The 18,583-nt window shown below is 42.2% G+C and overlaps 1 protein-coding gene across 1 annotated transcript in view; it reads right to left on the bottom strand.

Moving 5' to 3' along the window:
* MCM2 (minichromosome maintenance complex component 2) overlaps positions 1-18,583 on the bottom strand; it is a 41,294-nt gene that overhangs the window by 6,055 nt on the left and 16,656 nt on the right. Inside the window, exons 6-14 of the mRNA XM_070738376.1 lie at positions 17,888-18,095; positions 16,258-16,392; positions 13,810-14,001; positions 11,364-11,457; positions 8,859-9,109; positions 7,059-7,185; positions 5,575-5,687; positions 3,394-3,636; positions 1,549-1,731 (exon numbers count right to left, since the gene is read on the bottom strand). Of these exons, the coding sequence (XP_070594477.1) occupies positions 1,549-1,731; positions 3,394-3,636; positions 5,575-5,687; positions 7,059-7,185; positions 8,859-9,109; positions 11,364-11,457; positions 13,810-14,001; positions 16,258-16,392; positions 17,888-18,095 (1,546 nt within the window). The remainder of the gene's footprint in view (positions 1-1,548; positions 1,732-3,393; positions 3,637-5,574; positions 5,688-7,058; positions 7,186-8,858; positions 9,110-11,363; positions 11,458-13,809; positions 14,002-16,257; positions 16,393-17,887; positions 18,096-18,583) is intronic.

Genomic DNA, 18,583 nt, shown 5'->3' with positions numbered 1-18,583 from the left:
AAGAGACAACAGAAAGAATCTATAATAATTCTTGACAAATGGATATTTTCTTCTATGTACACTGAGAGCATATGCACCAAAGACAAATTCCTTGTGTGTCCAATCACACTTGGCCAATAAAATTCTATTCTATTCTATTCTATTCTTTTATTTATTTATTGTTAGAGTTGAAAGGGACCATGCAGGTCATCAAGTCCAACTCCCTGCCTGAGCAGGAATCCTAAAGCACCCCAGCCAGGTGGCAGTCCAATCTCCTCTTGAAAGTGTCCAGAGTTGGGGAGTTCACCACCTCCATAGGCAGGTTGTTCCACTGGTTGATTGCTCTGACCGTCAGGAAGTTCTTCCTTACTTCTACATTGAATCTCTCCATGGCAACCCCTCATATACCTGTATACAGCTATCATGTCCCCTCTGGCCCTCCTTTTCTCTAGGTCATCCATGCCCAGTTCCCACAATCTCTCTTCGCAAGTCTTGGTTTCAAGTCCCCTAATCATTTTGGTTGCTCTTTTCTGCACCTTCTCCAGAGTTTCAGTGTCTCTTTTGAAGTGTGGTTACCAGAACTGGATGCAGTACTCCAGATGTGGTCTGACCAGGGCGTAGTAGAGTGGTATTAATACTTCCCTGGTCTTGGAGTGTATCCCCCTGTTGATGCAGTGTGCAGTGGATAAAAGTGTACAGTGATCCCTCGATTTTCGCAATCTCGATCTTCGCGAAACGCTATATCGCGATTTTCCCCACCCGATGACGTCACTCTCTTCCTTCCTTTCTCATCTTTCTTTCTCTCTTTCTCTATCTTGCTTCTTCCTCTCTCACACTCTCTTCCTCCCTCTCTCATCTCTTTCTTTCCTTCTCTCTCTTTCTCTATCTCTCCCCCTCTTGCTGGCGGGCGGTGGGCAGCGGTCGGGCGGGGGCATCAGCGAGGAGCCGGGCTTTCCCCTTTGTGTGGGCGGCGGGGAAACCCCGATCTTCGTCTGCTCGCTGCTGCTGCAGCAGCAGCGAGCAGACAAAGATCGGGGTTTCCCCGCCGCCCACGCAAAGGGGAAAGCCCGATTCGGCTCCTCGCTGCTGCCGCCGAGCAGATCAGCTGCTGGGCGGCCGCAGCAGCAGCGAGCAGACAAAGATCGGGGTTTCCCCGCCGCCCACGCAAAGGGGAAAGCCCGATTCGGCTCCTCGCTGCCGCCGCCGAGCAAATCAGCTGCTGGGCGGCCGCAGCAGCAGCGAGCAGACGAAGATCCGGGTTTCCCCGCTGCCCATGCAAACTCCACCATCTGCGCATGCGCGGCCATGGAAAAAGGGCGCGCATGCGCAGATGGTGTTTTTACTTCGGCAACCCTACATCGCGAAAAATCGATTATCACGAGGGGTCTTGGAACGGAACCCTCGCGATAATCGAGGGATCACTGTATATGCATAGCACTGGAGTCCTTGATTAAAGCCAGCTCCCTGAATCCTCACTAGAGTTCTATCAAGCGTTAAGTTCTCATAGTACTTTCCCATCATCCCAAATAAAACCACCATCACTACGAAAGGCTCCACATCTCTGCGTACCTTCCGCATGCTTCTCATAACGCTAAACTTCTGTGTGTCGATGAAACTCTCCAGCATGACCCGGATGGCCATATTGACATCGTCCTCCACCACGTAATCCCGCAGGTGCATGCGAGCATGAGCCTCCGCCATCCGGATCATGGACTCTATGTGGCGCACTGTAATGGGGATACTCCCGGTTGCCTGCAGGAAGAAAAGGGAAAGGCCCTGTTGACTGATTCCAGCAATGCAAAACGGGCATCCCAAGAATGGCATGTGACAGGCCAGCATCCTTTTTATGCTCCCATATGCCCCACCTAAATGTGCCCTAAAAAGCAGCTGGGGAGCTTTGAAGAGGGATCAATGGATGCTTTAAAGACTGACAGGCTTAAGGCATCTACTCTACCTCTTTAAAACATCTGAGCTTACCCATAGTGGATCCCCAGCCAATTTTAGAGTGTGGTCCTTGTTCTGCCACACAAAGTGATTCAGAAACTGACCGAAATTGCACACCATTAAGTTACAGCCTGCCTTTCTACTCTGGGGAGCTGTTAATGCTGTATGGTGCTAATTAAAAACAAATAATGGCGCACAGGAGATAGTAAATGGGGGGGCACTAAAAAAAGGTCTGCTTAATAAGGCATCAATGATTCAGGGAGGACTCTGCCATCTGCTGGCAAACTAGTACATTGCACACATGATAAGGAATATGCCTCCTTAGGTGTTGTTCCCACTATTTTCTTTTGTTCAGGAATCAGGACCTTTCTTCCTTTGATCCTCGATCCAGTTCTCTCTATTAGACAAGTTGTCAAACCAAACCCCAAAGATGGGAGAACAAAGTCCAAAGATCAGGCTATATATTTCACACAACTCAAAGACAATTTTAGCAAATGTTATATACACTGATGCAATAGTTACTGCCAGATAGTTTGATGAACAATTGTATCTACCTTTCAGGGACAAATTAAGCAGTAAAGAATTCAAAAGAAGATAAAGACTTGCATATTCTTTGGGTGGGTTCTACTAAGGCCAGTACTCATTTATAGATTTGGGATCTTTTTCATGAACTGTAGTAATTAAAGGGCTGCTTCTAAAAAGAAACCAGATTTCAGATTTATTGGGACCAACATTTCTTCCAGCTCCATTTATCGCATTTTCAGAGTATAAGACGCACCGGAGTATAGGATGCACCTTAGTTTTTTGGGAGGAAAATAGGGAAAATAATATGCTTACCAGATATTCATCCTTAGTCTAGTCAGCTCCAGCACATTGTTTTATCCCCTGGTTAGTACTTTTAAAAAACCTTATTTGGAGAGAGTAGCAATGAAAGAGCTTGCAAGCCAGTGAGCTGGGAATATTGTTAGCACCTGGTTAGGGTTGGAACGAAACATTTGGAGCAAGTTGGAGCAATGAAAAAAAACCTATTAAACAAGTTTGGAAAATATTGGTTTGGAAAACATTCTTGACAAAGAGTAACAATGAAAGAGCTTGCAAGCAGGTAAGAGTTGGGAACATCGTTAGCACCTGGTTAGGGCTGGAAAGAAACGTTTGGACCAAGTTGGAGCAATGAAAAAGCCCCTGCAAAGACTTAGAGCTTGGAAAACATTCTTTGCAGAGAGTAACAATGAAAAAACCTGCAAGGTAAGAGCTGGGAAACTTGTTAGCATCTCGTTAGGGCTGGGGAAAAAAGCTTCGAAAAAAGCTACATTCAGAGTATAAGACGCACCCAAATTTTCAACCTCTTTTAGGGAGGAAAAAGGTGCATCTTATACTCTGAATAATACAGTAATGGTGAGAGGGGTAGTGATTCTGCAGGTGACAGTCTCACTCTGAAACATAGGATTTCCCACCTCCCTGGTTGCTTACCATGGATTCTTTCCTGAGTTCACTGTACATCCTGGCCACTTTGTCCTGGTCCATCTGGTTGAGTTTGGGATGGACTTTTTCCTTTGCGTAAATAATGTATTTCTTCAGGATCTCCTGTGGAATAGGCTCTACGCCATAACTGTTAGGGAGGATAATCTCTTGAGGATCTCCATTCACTTCATCCTTGTTGTTTGGGTGGTGCTTGATGTGGCTACTGACAACAAATCGAGCCAGCATCTCATCCTTCCAGAAAAAATTGAAAAAGAAAGAATAACATTACATTTGATATACTGATTTTATATCATTTACTATAAAATAATCTCAAAAGTTTCAGTTTCTCAGATTGCCTAACTCTTATTAAAAAACAAACATGTTAGCAATAGCACTTTTTTCACAGAGCCAGCATATTGCCCCCACAATTCAGGTCCTCATTTTACCCACCACGGAAGGATGGAAGGCTGAGTTGAGTCAACCTTGAGCCGGTGATGAGATTTGAACCGCTGACCTTCAGATCTACAAGTCAGCTTCAGTGGCCTGCAGTACAGCACTCTACCTGCTGCGCCACCCCAGCTCAAGTTGCGTTATATGCAGTTATAAAGTTGCTTAACAACAATCTCTGCAGCACCCAGTTATTGCACAATAGTTAAGGTGTTGTGGCCTTCCTATAACCAAAGTCAATAAGAAAGCCATCTGGAAGTTGCAAGTCCCTGGACAACAGATAGGTGAGTGGATGCTGCCAGGTAAGACAGGAGCAGAGGAAGAGGGGTGAGGCAGTTGCAGCGAGGTGTAGAGAGGGTGCATGGGGGTGCAAGAGAGGCACAGCGCAGGTGTAGTCCAGAAGAGTGTGCAAATAGCTGGCATGGTATGAGTACAATGTTGGAAGAGCATACAGATAGGGCAGTGATGGTGAATCTTTTTTTCCTTGGGTGCCAAGAGCGTGTGCACGCACTATTGTGCATGTGCGAGTGCCCACACGCACAATGCCTGGGGAGGGCAAAAAGAGCTTCCCCCGTCCTCCAGGAGGCCCCCTGGAAACTGGAAACGGCCTGTTTCCCAACTTCTGGTGGGCCCAGTGGAGCCAGGAGAGGGTAAAAACGCTCTCCCGCATTAGAGGCTCTCTGGAAGCCAGAAACGTCCTTCCAGAGCCTGTGTGACGCAAAAATCAGCTGGCCAGCACACACATGCGCATGGGAGTTGAGCTATGGCAACAGATTGCATGCCAGCAGATATGCCTCCGCCTGCCACCTATGCCATAGGTTCGCCATCACTGGACTAGGGAGACCAGCAACTTGCAACCTTCTCTGCAGTTTTCTCTTATTGACTTTTTGGGGAAACCAGCAGGAAGATTGCAAATGCTGATCATGTGATTGTGGGAGTGCTACAACCAGTCCTATGTGAGAACTGATTGCCAAGCACACAGATTGCAAACACACCTCATGAGAGTGCTGGGACAGCCAGAATATGAGGACTGGTTGTAAGCACCTACAAAAAGATATTGACAAAATTGAACGGGTCCAAAGACGGGCTACAAGAATGATGGAAGGTCTTAAGCATAAAACGTATCAGGAAAGACTTAATGAACTCAATCTGTATAGTCTGGAGGACAGAAGGAAAAGGGGGGACATGATCTAAACATTTAAATATGTTAAAGGGTTAAATAAGGTCGAGGAGGGAAGTGTTTTTAATGGGAAAGTGAACACAAGAACAAGGGGGCACAATCTGAAGTTAGTTGGGGGAAAGATCAAAAGCAACATGAGAAAATATTATTTTACTGAAAGAGTAGTAGATCCTTGGAACAAACTTCCAGCAGACGTGGTTGGTAAATCTACAGTAACTGAATTTAAACATGCCTGGGATAAACATATATCCATCCTAAGATAAAATACAGGAAATAGTATAAGGGCAGACTAGATGGACCATGAGGTCTTTTTATGCCGTAACACTTCTATGTTTCTATTCGTTCAGCAAAGTTGCAATTTCAAACTGATTCAAAGGTTGCAAGTCGAGGACTGCCTATATGCTTATCAAAGTGTTCCTGTGAGCTTTACTTTCCCAGGCTAGACAAGAGGTCAATGATATTAGCTAAATCCATCTTATGTACCGCCTTTCTTCATTCAGTAAGTATTAAAACGACAGGCCCTTCATTAACCTTCCTTAAGTCTAATGATCGGCAGAATCTACCTGAACAGGATCCACACTATCCCTGACCACACACAGGATATCAAAGCGAGATACGATGGGCTCGGTCAGGTCAACATTTTCCGAGAAAGTCAAAGAAGGGTCGTAGCGGCCACCTAGAAGAGAGAAAAGAAGCATTTTTTTAAAAAACCAAAACAAAACAAGAACATAAGAAGAGCCATGCTGAATCAGGCCAAAGCCCATCGGGTCCAGCATTCTGTGTCACACAGTGACCCACCAATTGTCCATGGGGATCTTGAGCAGAAAGAGAAGGCAAAACCTCCATTTCCCCTGACCCCCAACAAATGGTACTCAAGGGAATCCTGCCTGCCTCAACCAACATAGAGGGGGCACATGGACATCAATTTCAATAACCACCGATACACTTGGCGTCCATGAATCTGTCTAATCCTGCCTTGAAGCTATCCAGGCTGACAGCTGTCACACCCTCTTCTGGAAGTGAATTCCATAAACCAACGACCCTCTGGGTTGTTCTGTCTGGGTTCCCCCAGACCTCAACACCAACTGGAAAAAACAGCCAGACACTCTGGTAAAAGCCAAAAGTATTTTATAGCTGGAAAAAATAAACACAGAGGAAAACCTGTTCTTCCCAACAGACAGGCTATAATACGTTACAGCAGAGTCCTGATGTCCAGACAATACAGCAAGCTTCTTGCTGGCACACTCCCCCAAGGTTTCAATAGTCAAAGGCACAAACCAGGATTCCAAAACGCCAAAGTTCACAGCCAGGTCCCACGACTCTCAAAGATAAAACTCCACAAGCCAGGAAGGGTGGGTCTGCCTTTTAGCCTTTCCCAAGAGCACCACACCCAAACCCAGCTGTTGCCTCTTTAATGCTGAAAGTACTTAGCCAATTGATTTCTTCTCTGAGTAGCTCTTCTTTGTCGCAGATCAATTATGGCTTGTGCATTTTCCTCTAAGGAATCCAGGCTGCTTGCTGGGGAGAGCTCCCCCTGGTGGGACTCTGGCTGTCCTCCCTCTTCTTCAGCCTGGGATTCCTCCTCCTCGTCTGTCTGCACCTCCTGTTCCTCAGCCTCTCCCTCTGAGCTGGAAACCGACAGAAGATCAGCCGTTCCCTGAGGGGCCTCAGACGGAACCACAACATGGGTGAAGAAATATTTCCCTTGATTTGTCCTTGCTTTCTTGCCTATGGGCTTTAGAGATTGCCCCCTTGTCCTAGTATTGTGTGATAGAGAAAAGAATTTTTCTCTATCCACTTTTTCTATCCCATGCATGATTTTATACACTTCAATCAAGTCACCCCTTAAACACCGTCTCTCAAGGCTGAAGAGACCAAGGCGTTGCAACCTGGTTCCATAAGGGAGGTGGCTCCATTTCCTTGATCATACTTGTTGCCCTTTGCTGCATGCTCTTGCTCCTTTCAGGATCCAAAAGGCAGGAAGTGTAACGCAATATGTGGAACATTTTGCCATAGTTTGAGTTTTTCTTCCACGGGCCCCACATACCTATGGGGTTGGCAGCAGCAATAACAGTGCAGCGAGCTTGTAGAGATGTGACAATGCCAGCCTTGGAGATGGAAATGCTCTGCTGTTCCATGGCTTCGTGGATGCTGGTCCTATCCTGATCGTTCATCTGAAGAATAAGCAAAGGACATTAAAACTCCATTGAAACTTTTTTCTCCTCTTTACACAATGAACTAGTTTAAGTATACAGTGTTCCCTCGATTTTCACGGGTTCAAACTTTGCGAAAAGTCTATACCACGGATTTTCAAAAATATTAATTAAAAAATACTTCATGGGTTTTCCCCCTAAACCACGGTTTTTCCCGTCCGATGACATCATATGTCATTGCCAAACTTTTGTTTGCCTTTAATATTTTTTTAAAAATAAACTTTAATAAATAAACAGGGTGAGTAATAATCTAAATGGTTGCTAAGGGAATGGGAAATTCCAATTTAGGGGTTTAAAATTCTAAGGCAAGGCTTGTGATACTGTTCATAGCCAAAAATAGTGTATTTACTTCCGCATCTCTACTTCGCGGAAATTCGACTTTCGCAGGCGGTCTCGAAACACATCCCCGTGAAAATCGAGGGAACACTGTACAGAAACGGACAACTATGTAACTAAATAAGAACAAACGATTGTGAATACACTTAGCTCAGTGGTTCTCAACCTGGGGGTCGGGACCCATTTGGGGGTTGAATGACCGTTTCACAGGGGTCGCCTAAGACCATGGGAAAAGACAAATTTCCCATGGTGTTAGGAACTAAAGCTTCTATTCTGTCGCCTTGGAAAATATTTTTACAATCTGACCAATCACGTGTTTACAGTGGAGGTGTCCCTCTGACCTTCCTGTCAATCAGCATAAAGCTCTGTTGGGGGAATTGGTGCTAGACTTATGGTTGGGAGTCACCACAACATGAGGAACTGTATTAAGGGGTTGCGGCATTAGAAAGGTTGAGGACCACTGACTTAGCTGATATAAATCATAGATAGAAGGGAAAATGGTAAATTGGTGAAATGCATGCTTATGAAATGTAACCATGTTTAGTATGTTTGTAAATTGAATGTTATTTGTTTGTCTTATTTTAAATGTTTAATAACGACTACTTTTTATTGGAACCCCCCCTCCAATTAGCCCCAATAATAAATAAAGCAGAATTCAGATGTACACATTCAAAGCTCTTAAGAAGTTCAGTGCCTCTGGATATAGAAATATTATCAAGGACAGGAAATATCTTCCAGTTAGAATTGTTAATTCTGAGTTTCAAAGCAATTTTCTCCCATCGCATATTAACCGGCACTGTGCTATGTTCTTCTCCCCAAGGTATCCTCACTTATAGATTTCATTACATTAAAGAATCTTCGAACCAGCATCCTCCAAACCTATCAAATTCCCCCGCCAGCTTTAATATTCTGAGCAGTTTTGCCTCAGTTTATTTATTAATTAAATTTGTATGCCGCCCCTCTCTGCAGACTCAGGGCGGCTCACAACAGCAACAGAAAAACAGTGTAAAATACAAATTCAATAATTAGAAAGCTAAAAACCCATAATTTAAAAAACATTCACACAACATACCATACATAAACAGTATAGGTCTGGGGAAGATATTTCAATTCCCCCATGCCTGACAACAGAGGTGGGTCTTAAGGAGTTTACGAAAGTTCAGTTCCAGATCTCAGGATTGACTCCTTCTAGGTAGGTCCTAAAACTGTGTTCAAGGTCTTACCTAGAGCAACTTATACTGTTGGAATATGGAATCTGGCTTGATCAAATCAGGCCATGCCTCCAAGCCAATACTTGCCTTGTCGAATTCATCTATCAAGCACACTCCTCTGTCTGCCAGCACCAGGGCTCCAGCCTCCAAGGTCCATTCCTTGGTTACAGGGTGTCTCTGCACATAGGCAGTCAAACCAACAGCAGAAGCCCCCTGGCCGGTGGTGAATATCGCTCTGCTGGCTACTTTCTCCACATATTTGAGGAACTGAGACTTGGCTGTGCCAGGATCGCCACAAAGCAACATATTGATGTCTCCACGGATTTTGTGTTTTCCTCCTGTAGGGTTTTAGATGGAAAGAATAGTTGAGCCAAACTGCAGATGGCACAATGAGAATCTTAAGATTATAACTTCAGAGGCTTGAGATCAGATGGTCTATCGAAGCTCACCCAGTGATCATAAACCAGGATTCATAATGTTGCTCTGAATAAGGACTACTAGGTAATAAAGGAAGGGAATCAACTATATAGAAACATAGAAACATAGAAGTCTGACGGCAGAAAAAGACCTCATGGTCCATCTAGTCTGCCCTTATACTATTTCCTGTATTTTATCTTAGGATGGATATATGTTTATCCCAGGCATGTTTAAATTCAGTTACTGTGGATTTACCAACCATGTTTGCTGGAAGTTTGTTCCAAGGATCTACTGCTCTTTCAGTAAAATAATATTTTCTCATGTTGCTTTTGATCTTTCCCCCAACTCACTTCAGATTGTGTCCCCTTGTTCTTGTGTTCACTTTCCTATTAAAAACACTTCCCTCCTGGATATAAGAGAGCTGGTGGTGCAGTGGTTAGAGTGCTGCACTGCAGGCTAATTCAGCTAACTGCTAGCTGTAGTTCAAGAGTTCAACCACTGGCTCAAGGTTGACTCAGTCTTCCATCCTTCAGAGGTGGGTAAAATGAGGACCCGGATTGTTGGGGGCAATATGCCGATTCTGTAAACCGCTTAGAGAGGGCTATAAAAGCACTATGAAGCAGTATATAAGTCTAAATGCTATTGCTACTGCTATGACTGTTTCTGTTTTCACTGGAAGGACAGGGTTAAAGCATACCATATTTTGGTGTATAAGACGCACACCAAAAGTGGGTGAAATTTAGATGCATCTTATAGACCGAATACAGGCATTTTTACCCTTCTGAACCTCCTGCATGTCGTGTTTTTGCCCTCCTTGGCCCCCAGTGCTCTGCACAGCCCTTTTTGGCAAAAAATGGCCCTGCTTTGGGCTCCCAAGCCCTCCATGCATTGCATTTTTGTCTTCTCCAGAAGCACTCTGCAGGCCAAAAACAAGCATGTCTTTGGCAAAAACAAGGCATCCAGAGCATTGCAGAGTGTTTCTGGCAGCTGGGAAAGGCAAAAATGTGACGTGTAGAGGGCTTGGGAGCCCAAAAACGGGCCTGTTTTTTTGGTGGAAATGGGCCATGTGGAGCACTGCAGAGTGCTTCTGGGAGCCGCGGAGGGCAAAAACCCGACACATGGAGGCAAAAACCTATTTTTCTTGTTTTCGTCCTGTAAATTTAGGTGCATCTTACAATCTGAAAAATACAGTGATATTTGAAATAAAACTCATTTACGAATTTTAAAATATCTGTTTCTAAGAGAAGTAGTCAGATAAAGTGATATAGCAATATGAAGAAATAAACTGATTGAGAAATAGTCTGATTTATTAGTACTCCCCATCCCAGTAAATATTCATATTTTGATTAATAAGACAAAGGACATTAAAACAAAAAGAAAAAAGAAAAAGAATCTCTCCACCTCATTTCAGAATAAGGTGATTTCTGATAAAACTTGGTAGACGGAAAAGAAGGAGATGTGGTGTATGCATACTTTATAACATATATTTATTTACAAACTAGATAAAACTGGAGAAGCTTCATGTTTGAACTTTTTGGTGGTAAAGAATTGCTGTTATTTTCTAGAATAAATTACTAAAATGGAGAATAGCTTATTAATAGGAAAATGTGCAAGTGTAAAAATAAAAGTTGAATATCTTTTAAAACTTTTTCTCTCCAGGACTGCCTTCAGCCGCACGAATCCCAGCGACCAGTTAGGTCCTACAGAGTTGGCTTTCTCCAGGTCCTGTTTACTAAACAATGCCGTTTGGCGGGACCTAGAGGAAGAGCCTTCTCTGTGGCAGCCCCGACCCTCTGGAACCAACTCCCCCCAGATATCAGAGTTGCCCCCACCTTCCTTGCCTTTCATAAGCTCCTTAAAACCCACCTCTGTCGTCAGGCATGGGGGAATTGAGATATTCCCTTCCCCCTAGGCTTATAAAAAATGTATGCATGGTATGTCTGTATGTATGATTGGTTTCTTATATTGGGGTTTCTTTTTAAATTAACTTAAATATTAGATTTGTTTGTATTGTTTTGTTACTGTTGTTAGCCGCCCCGAGTCTGCGGAGAGGGGCGGCATACAAATTTGATTAATAAATAAATAAATAAAATATAATACAGGCATCCTCTCTAGCAACTTGAAGCTCTTCATCTAAAAGCAGCATTGATCACAAAGTGTCTTTGGTCAACTTACCTGGGTTTTTGGCTTCTCCTCCAAACAGGGCTAAAGCCAGCCCCCTTTTGATATCTTCATGTCCATAGATGGAAGGAGCAATGCTGGCAAAGATCTTGGAAAAGGAAATACACAGCAACATATTTATTAACAAAGACACTAAAAATGAAACAATACTACTACAATGGAAATCTATTAAACTTGAATGATTACACACCGTGTAGTTATTAGGCAAGTTGTATTTTGAAAGAATAATTTTATTATTGAACAACTATGGTACTCTTGGTCAATCCAAAATGTTAATAAACCTCAAACCTGAATATTTAAGAAAATAAAAGTGAGGTTTTGGCTTTCTTAGGAGAATATCTATGTGTGCAAAATTATTGGGCAACGATTGGTGTGCAGAATTATTCAAGCCTGAATTTGCAACAAAACGTTTGATGGTTCTCTGATCACACCCCAATATCTTAGCAATTTCAAGAGTGTTGCATTCCTCTGAAAGACTTTTTATAATTTTTGACTTTTCAGAGTCAGTTAAATTCTTTTTTGGCCCATTTGCCTTAAGAAAAGAAGCTGCCTAATAACTATGGACACAAATAACACATCTCCTGATACGCTTATATTCACTAACCCAGGGGTCTATAACCTGCAGCTCTCAACACGTGGCTCTTTCATCCCTGTTGCTCAAAATATGTGTCACAACTGCCAATGTGTGATACCCGCCTGGCATGCGATTTATTGAGCTTTTTGACCCATCTTTTTTTCCCCCCAGAGTTCAAAATATTTTTGTTCTTTTCTGTGGGAACCGAGTCCAAATGAGTGTTTTAAGGTTGCCAACCCCTGCACTAAGCATTTAAGTTTATACAGCTTGGAGGTGGAAAATATACATAAACATGATATGATCAAAATACCCACTTGCCTAATAATTCTGCACAGAGTTTATAGTAAAGTCCTGTTAAACCTACAATGACTGTCACCAGGAATCAGTCTGGGAAGTAAGAAATAGTAAGGCCTTGCCCTTTCAAGAATGCTTTAATTTCCCTGGCTAGACTATACCATGGGATTTTCTGGAGGTCTCCCTACAGGAGATGATTTTTAAATGGAGACTACGTATATCAGCTATGATTACATGCCAGCATTCTACAAAACAGGCAATAATTTGTATTTCTATTTGTATTTATTAGATTTGTATGCCGCCCCTCTCCGAAGACTCGGGGTGGCTCACAACAATATAAAAAGACAATGTAAACAAATCTAATATTAAAAAACAATATAAAAACCCCCCAATTTAAAGAACCACTCATACATACAAGCATACCATGTATAAATTCTATAAGCCTAGGGGGAAGGGAAATTTCAATTCCCCCATGCCTGACGACAGAGGTGGGTTTTAAGGAGCTTGAGAAAGGCAAGGAGGGTGGGGGCAACTCTGATATCTGGGGGGAGCTGGTTCCAGAGGGTCGGGGCCGCCACAGAGAAGGCTCTTCTCCTGGGTCCCGCCAAACGACATTGCTTAGTCGACGGGACCCGGAGAAGGCCAACTCTGTGGGATCTAACCGGTCGCTGGGATTTGTGCGGCAGAAGGCGGTCCCGGAGATATTCTGGTCCGATGCCATAAAGGACTTTATAGGTCATAACCAACACTTTGAATTGTGACCAGAAATTGATCGGCAACCAATGCAGACTGCGGAGTGTTGGTGTAACATGCAATTAGCTGGAAGAAATATATTGTTTTTCTATTACCAGTACTATGGAACTTTGATAAAGAAAAGCTAGTGCTGAGTTGCAACTGACACAGACTTTTTGAAAGTTTCCATTTCATAGGTGGTGAATGAAGGAAGCCAATGAGCAAGTCTTCTGAAGACTTTTGGGAGGAAACCTTCTGACTGACCCATCTTTGTAAAGGATTTTGTGGTTACCAACTAATGAAAACTATATATGTAGAAATAAGAAAGGAGAGAAGGTTCATCTAAACATTTAACACCCTCTCTTCAGTTAGGTTTTATTGATAGAGATTAAATTTTGGGATAGACTTAATTTAGTTGGATTTAATTGTTAAAGCTTACTGATGTTCTGAATATTATTATTCTTCTTTCTGGGAGACAGTAAGAGTCTATATAATGGAGGACAATAACAGCAATAATAATTTGTTTTAGTAAAAATGTAATGTTTTTACTAAAAAAACCTATTTGTCATGAAACTATTTGTTAAATGTATTCCGAGTATGGATAGTGTGAATCCTGTACATTAAAGTAGACAAAGCACAAATTGAACAGATCCCATAGTTATACTTTCACAGAAGTGCCTACAGCCCCTTGAAATCATCTGGGAACAGAAGGCAAACCGCTACTGCTATGGTAGTAAATCTAGTAATTAGATTCTAATAAACTAGCAATCTCTGGAGCTTTCATACTGTTGAACTGGAAACAAGAAAACCAGAATCTTGGATCTTGACTTTCAAACTCACCTTCTCGCCAATCTGCTCATCTTTGGACAATCCTACAATAACTTTCATGTCCTCATCTGTGAGCTCCCCAACGGCCACCTTATTATCTTTCTTGGTAATGTGATTGGCCAGGATCACAGTCGCAAATACTGGAAACCCATTTGCAGTATTCAAAGAGCCATCATAATTATTATGGTATATTCCAGTTAGCTCCTAAAAGACAAGATTTTATTTAGTCATTGGCACTGCATTAATTTGTATAATTTAGGGAGAAAGCAGACAAAAAGAGGGAGAAAGGAAGTGTTTAAGGAGCATGAACATAAGCAGACACCTCATATTTTTTGTGAAGTACTAATAGAACAAATAACTAATGATAGGTAGACCTCAAACTTGTGATCACAACAGAGGCTGGCCACCATGATGTTAAGTTGGGATGGTCATAAAGTGGGTCAGTCGCATGACCAAGCTGATTTTTTTTTTGCAGCAATTGTTAAATGAAACTAATGATTCACTATGGTTTTATGGAAAATTAGAATGCTGGGTTTTGGCAAAACTATCATAAAATGCAGTCACGTGGTACTATAATAATAATAATAATAATAATAATAATAATAATAAATAAATAATAATAATAATAGTAATAATTTATTAGATTTGTATGCCGCCCCTCTCCAGAGACTTGGAGCGGCTCACAACAATAACTGGCTAGAAATTATTATTATTATTATTATTGTTATTATTATTTATTAGATTTGTATGCCGCCCCTCTCTGTAGACTCGGGGCGGCTCACAGCAATGATAAAAACAATATACAATAACAAATCTAATAGTTAGAATCTAAAATAACAATAATACATTTAAAAAGTCTAAAAAACAAGAAACCCCAATACTGTATATAAAAAACATACATACTGTCACATCATACACACACAAAAAACCCACTACATAGACAGGGGGAGATGTTTCAGTTCCCCCATGCTTGACAACAGAGGTGGGTTTTAAGGAGTTTACGAAAGGCAAGGAGGGTGGGGGCAGTTCTAATCTCTGGAGGGAGCTGACTCCAGAGGGTCGGAGCCGCCACAAAGGCTCTTCCTCTGGGTCCCGCCAAACGACATTGTTTAGTTCACAGGACCTGGAGGAGACCAACTCTGTGGGACCTAACCGGTCGCTGGGATTCGTGCGGGAGAAGGCGGTCTCGTAGAAATGCAGCCATGTTGCCAAATGCCCAAGGTTGACCATGGGGGTCTCCCCAAGTGTCAACATTTTAAATGTGGGTTGTATGTAGCTCCCAGGTAGACCTGTTATAATGTTGAATAGTCGCCAAGAAACTGGACATAAGTCAACAATAACATGTATATTCTATGCCATTTATTGTTATGTGTTGGAAGCATTTCTATGTTATGGTCTTAGGATTTTTTTTTTATAATGCAGATAAAAAAACATTTTTGGATACATAGAGTACATTGATAGCAACGATAATTTATATAAAAAACACACACAGAGATTTATTGAAACAATTCTGTGAAAGATGCTAATTTTTTGGAACTTCCTTTCACATTTTTAAGTAATTAAATCCAGGGATGAGTTGACTGCTGAGAATCTCAAGATGGGGAGAAATGATGATCATGCAGATAAATGAAAAGGGAAGTGCAAGGAAATCAGACTGAAATGTGCTACACGCACAGTGAAAGATGCAGCCATTCTGGTGGACTTCAGAAAACGAAGTTGCACATAGATTGTGAGTTCAGGTTTCAGCTATGAAAGATAGCTGGGGGTCTTTGGGCCAGGCACTCTGTCTTAGTCCAATCTCCCTTACAGGATTGTTATTAAGGGGAAAATAGGAGGAACAAGGTCTGTTGGATACAGTATGGTTTGCAGCCTTAAGTTATTTGTAAAAATAATAGAAACATAGAAGACTGATGGCAGAAAAAGATCTCATGGTCCATCTAGTCTGCCCTTGTACTATTTTCTGTATTTTATCTTAGGATGGATCTATGTTTATCCCAGGCATGTTTAAATTCAGTTACTGTGGATTTACCAACCACGTCTGCTGGAAGTTTGTTCCAAGGATCTACTACTCTTTCAGTAAAATAATATTTTCTCATGTTGCTTTTGATCTTTCCCCCAACTAACTTCAGATTGTGTCCCCTTGTTCTTGTGTTCACTTTCCTATTAAAACACTTCCCTCCTGGACCTTATTTAACCCTTTAACATATTTAAATGTTTCGATCATGTCCCCCCTTTTCCTTCTGTCCTCCAGACTATACAGATTGAGTTCATTAAGTCTTTCCTGATACGTTTTATGCTTAAGACCTTCCCCCATTCTTACAATAAAATAATGCTTCTTCCAGAAGTAGATTTATTTTCATTAAGGCTGTTTCCTGGATTCTCTAACCAGGATAGTTTTTAATTTGTAGTCAATGTGCCTCAATCCATGATCTTTTCTGCTTTTTTGGGCCTTATACTTACAATCTCATCCCCTGGCTTGCAACTGTCAACCAGGTCAGCCAATAAAATAGCATCCTTTGATCGAGGAAGCCTGCCAGCTGCCACCTTTCCTGGGCTTTCCTGGATTTTGATGCGTTGATAATTTTGGTAGACTGTCTGTTGGGACATCAAACACTTGAAGTTAGGAATTTCATGGAGCACCAAAAAAACCTCCCTCTCCAACCAAAATTTTCAGCATATTCCTTAAACCAGTGTTTCCCAACCTTGGCAACTTGAAGATATTTGGACTTCAACTCCCAGAATTCGCTGGCTGGGGAATTCTGGGAGTTGAAGTCCAAATATCTTCAAGTTGCCAAGGTTGGGAAACACTGCCTTAAACAACTGAACACAAGATTCAAGAGGTTTATACAAGACTGATTTTCCTCACATCCATATGAAAAACTTCAGCTTAGGCAAATTTGTATTTAACTGCAAAAGGACAAACCTCAGCACCATCTGAATTACATAGAGCAGAGTAACCTATGTTTCAACTCACATCTATAAAAGTTTCACATTTTTTTTGTTTTGAATTTTGATAGTTTAATTTTGGCCTTGTAAGTCTCACGTGCAATTTAGCTGGGCATTAAATGAACCCATACCTTCCTCATACACATCTTTCAATCTAAGCTCCTTATGGAGTGAGTTCACTCAGGAACATGGCAATCCTGAGGTTTGCCATGGGTTCTGCTTTGTTGCCTCCAATTTTCATATTGGAGGCCTGATTTTCAGGCCTCAATCGGGCAAATTGATCCTATAATTTCATTTAATCTAGCTCTATCACAGAGATTGTATTGCTTCCTATTGTGATATGGCTGTTGTTTCCTTTCTCCATTCAGCCATTTAGAACTATTCAGAATATCAGTGCTCTTACAGGATATTATCTAGTATTTATGAGCACCTGGAAAAGCACTACAGTGATACCTTGTCTTACAAACTTAATTGGTTCCGGGACGAGGTTCTTAAGGTGAAAAGTTTGTAAGACGAAACAATGATTCCCATAGGAATCAATGAAAAAGCGATTAATGTGTGCAAGCCCAAAATTCACCCCTTTTGCCAACCGAAGTGCCCGTTTTTGCGCTGCTGGAATTCCCCTGAGGCTCCCCTCCATGGGAAACCCCACCTCCGGACTTTGTGTTTTTGTGATGCTTTGATTTCACTGAGGCTCCCCTCACTGGGAAACCCCACCTCCGGACATCCGTTGCCAGAAAAGCACCCGTTTTTGCGCTGCTGGGATTCCCCTGCAGCATCACAAAAACACGGAAGTCTGGAGGTGGGGTTTCCCATGGAGGGGAGCCTCAGGGAAATCCCAGCAGTGCAAAAATGGGTGCCTCGCTGGCAACAGAAGTCTGGAGGTGGGGCATCCCAACAGCAGCGGTGGGTTTGTAAGGTGAAAATAGTTTGTAAGATGAGGCGTTTGTAAGACGAGGTATCACTGTACTTCTTTGCTTGTAAAGCAGGGGATACAACCTAGACTCCTCAAGTAACCAAAACTCTTCCAAGACATCAGACAGTTGCCCTTCCAAAGGATCTATGAATTATGGCGTTTTAACTGTCTGAACAAAGATATGGTAGCCCTCCTAATATCACATCAAGCACATCAAGGACAGCTTACCTCTTCCATGTTGATTTCAAAGGGACCAAGTGATTGACACTCCGGGCAAGATCCTGGTTTTACTTCTTGGTTTTGAGACTGTGAGAAAGGCCCCAACACAAAACCACATTTGGCACAATTATACTTGACCATGCTGAGCTGGGGAAGGACCCCTGTACAGCTTGTCACAACTCCACTTGTCCGGATAAGCTGGTTTAGATGTAGTTGCCTATGAGTAGAAGCAGGAACAAGGCTCCAATATAAAGGATCTAAAATAGTTGAATTTTTTTTACATTTCTGCAAGACTTTGAGAAGCAAAAAGCTAATGAATGGAGGCCAGGAAGGGAATTTAAATCAATGGGAGAGGACACTTTTTGAAGGAGGGGAACCCAGTTTTCATATTCAGACATTCCCAGTTAAAAATGAGCTCCAATAAGTATCCACCTGAGATCCTGAGGACCAGCTGCCAGAGCAAATGCTACAAATTAGATCAGTGATTTTCAACCTTTTTTGAGCTGCGGCACACTTTTTACATTTACAAAATCCTGGGGCACACCACCCACCTAAATGACACAAAATGACACTCTAAGACAGTAAATATTATTTATTTATTTATTCAATTTTTATGCCCCCTTCTCCTTAGACTCAGGGCGGCTTACAACATGTTAGCAATAGCACTTTTTTTAACAGAGCCAGCCTATTGCCCCCACAATCCGG

The sequence above is a fragment of the Erythrolamprus reginae genome, chromosome 2, assembly GCF_031021105.1.
Source record: "Erythrolamprus reginae isolate rEryReg1 chromosome 2, rEryReg1.hap1, whole genome shotgun sequence".
Lineage (NCBI taxonomy): Eukaryota > Metazoa > Chordata > Lepidosauria > Squamata > Dipsadidae > Erythrolamprus > Erythrolamprus reginae.
Note: the sequence above shows the minus strand (reverse complement) of the source record. Positions and strands in the feature narration are given on the sequence as shown.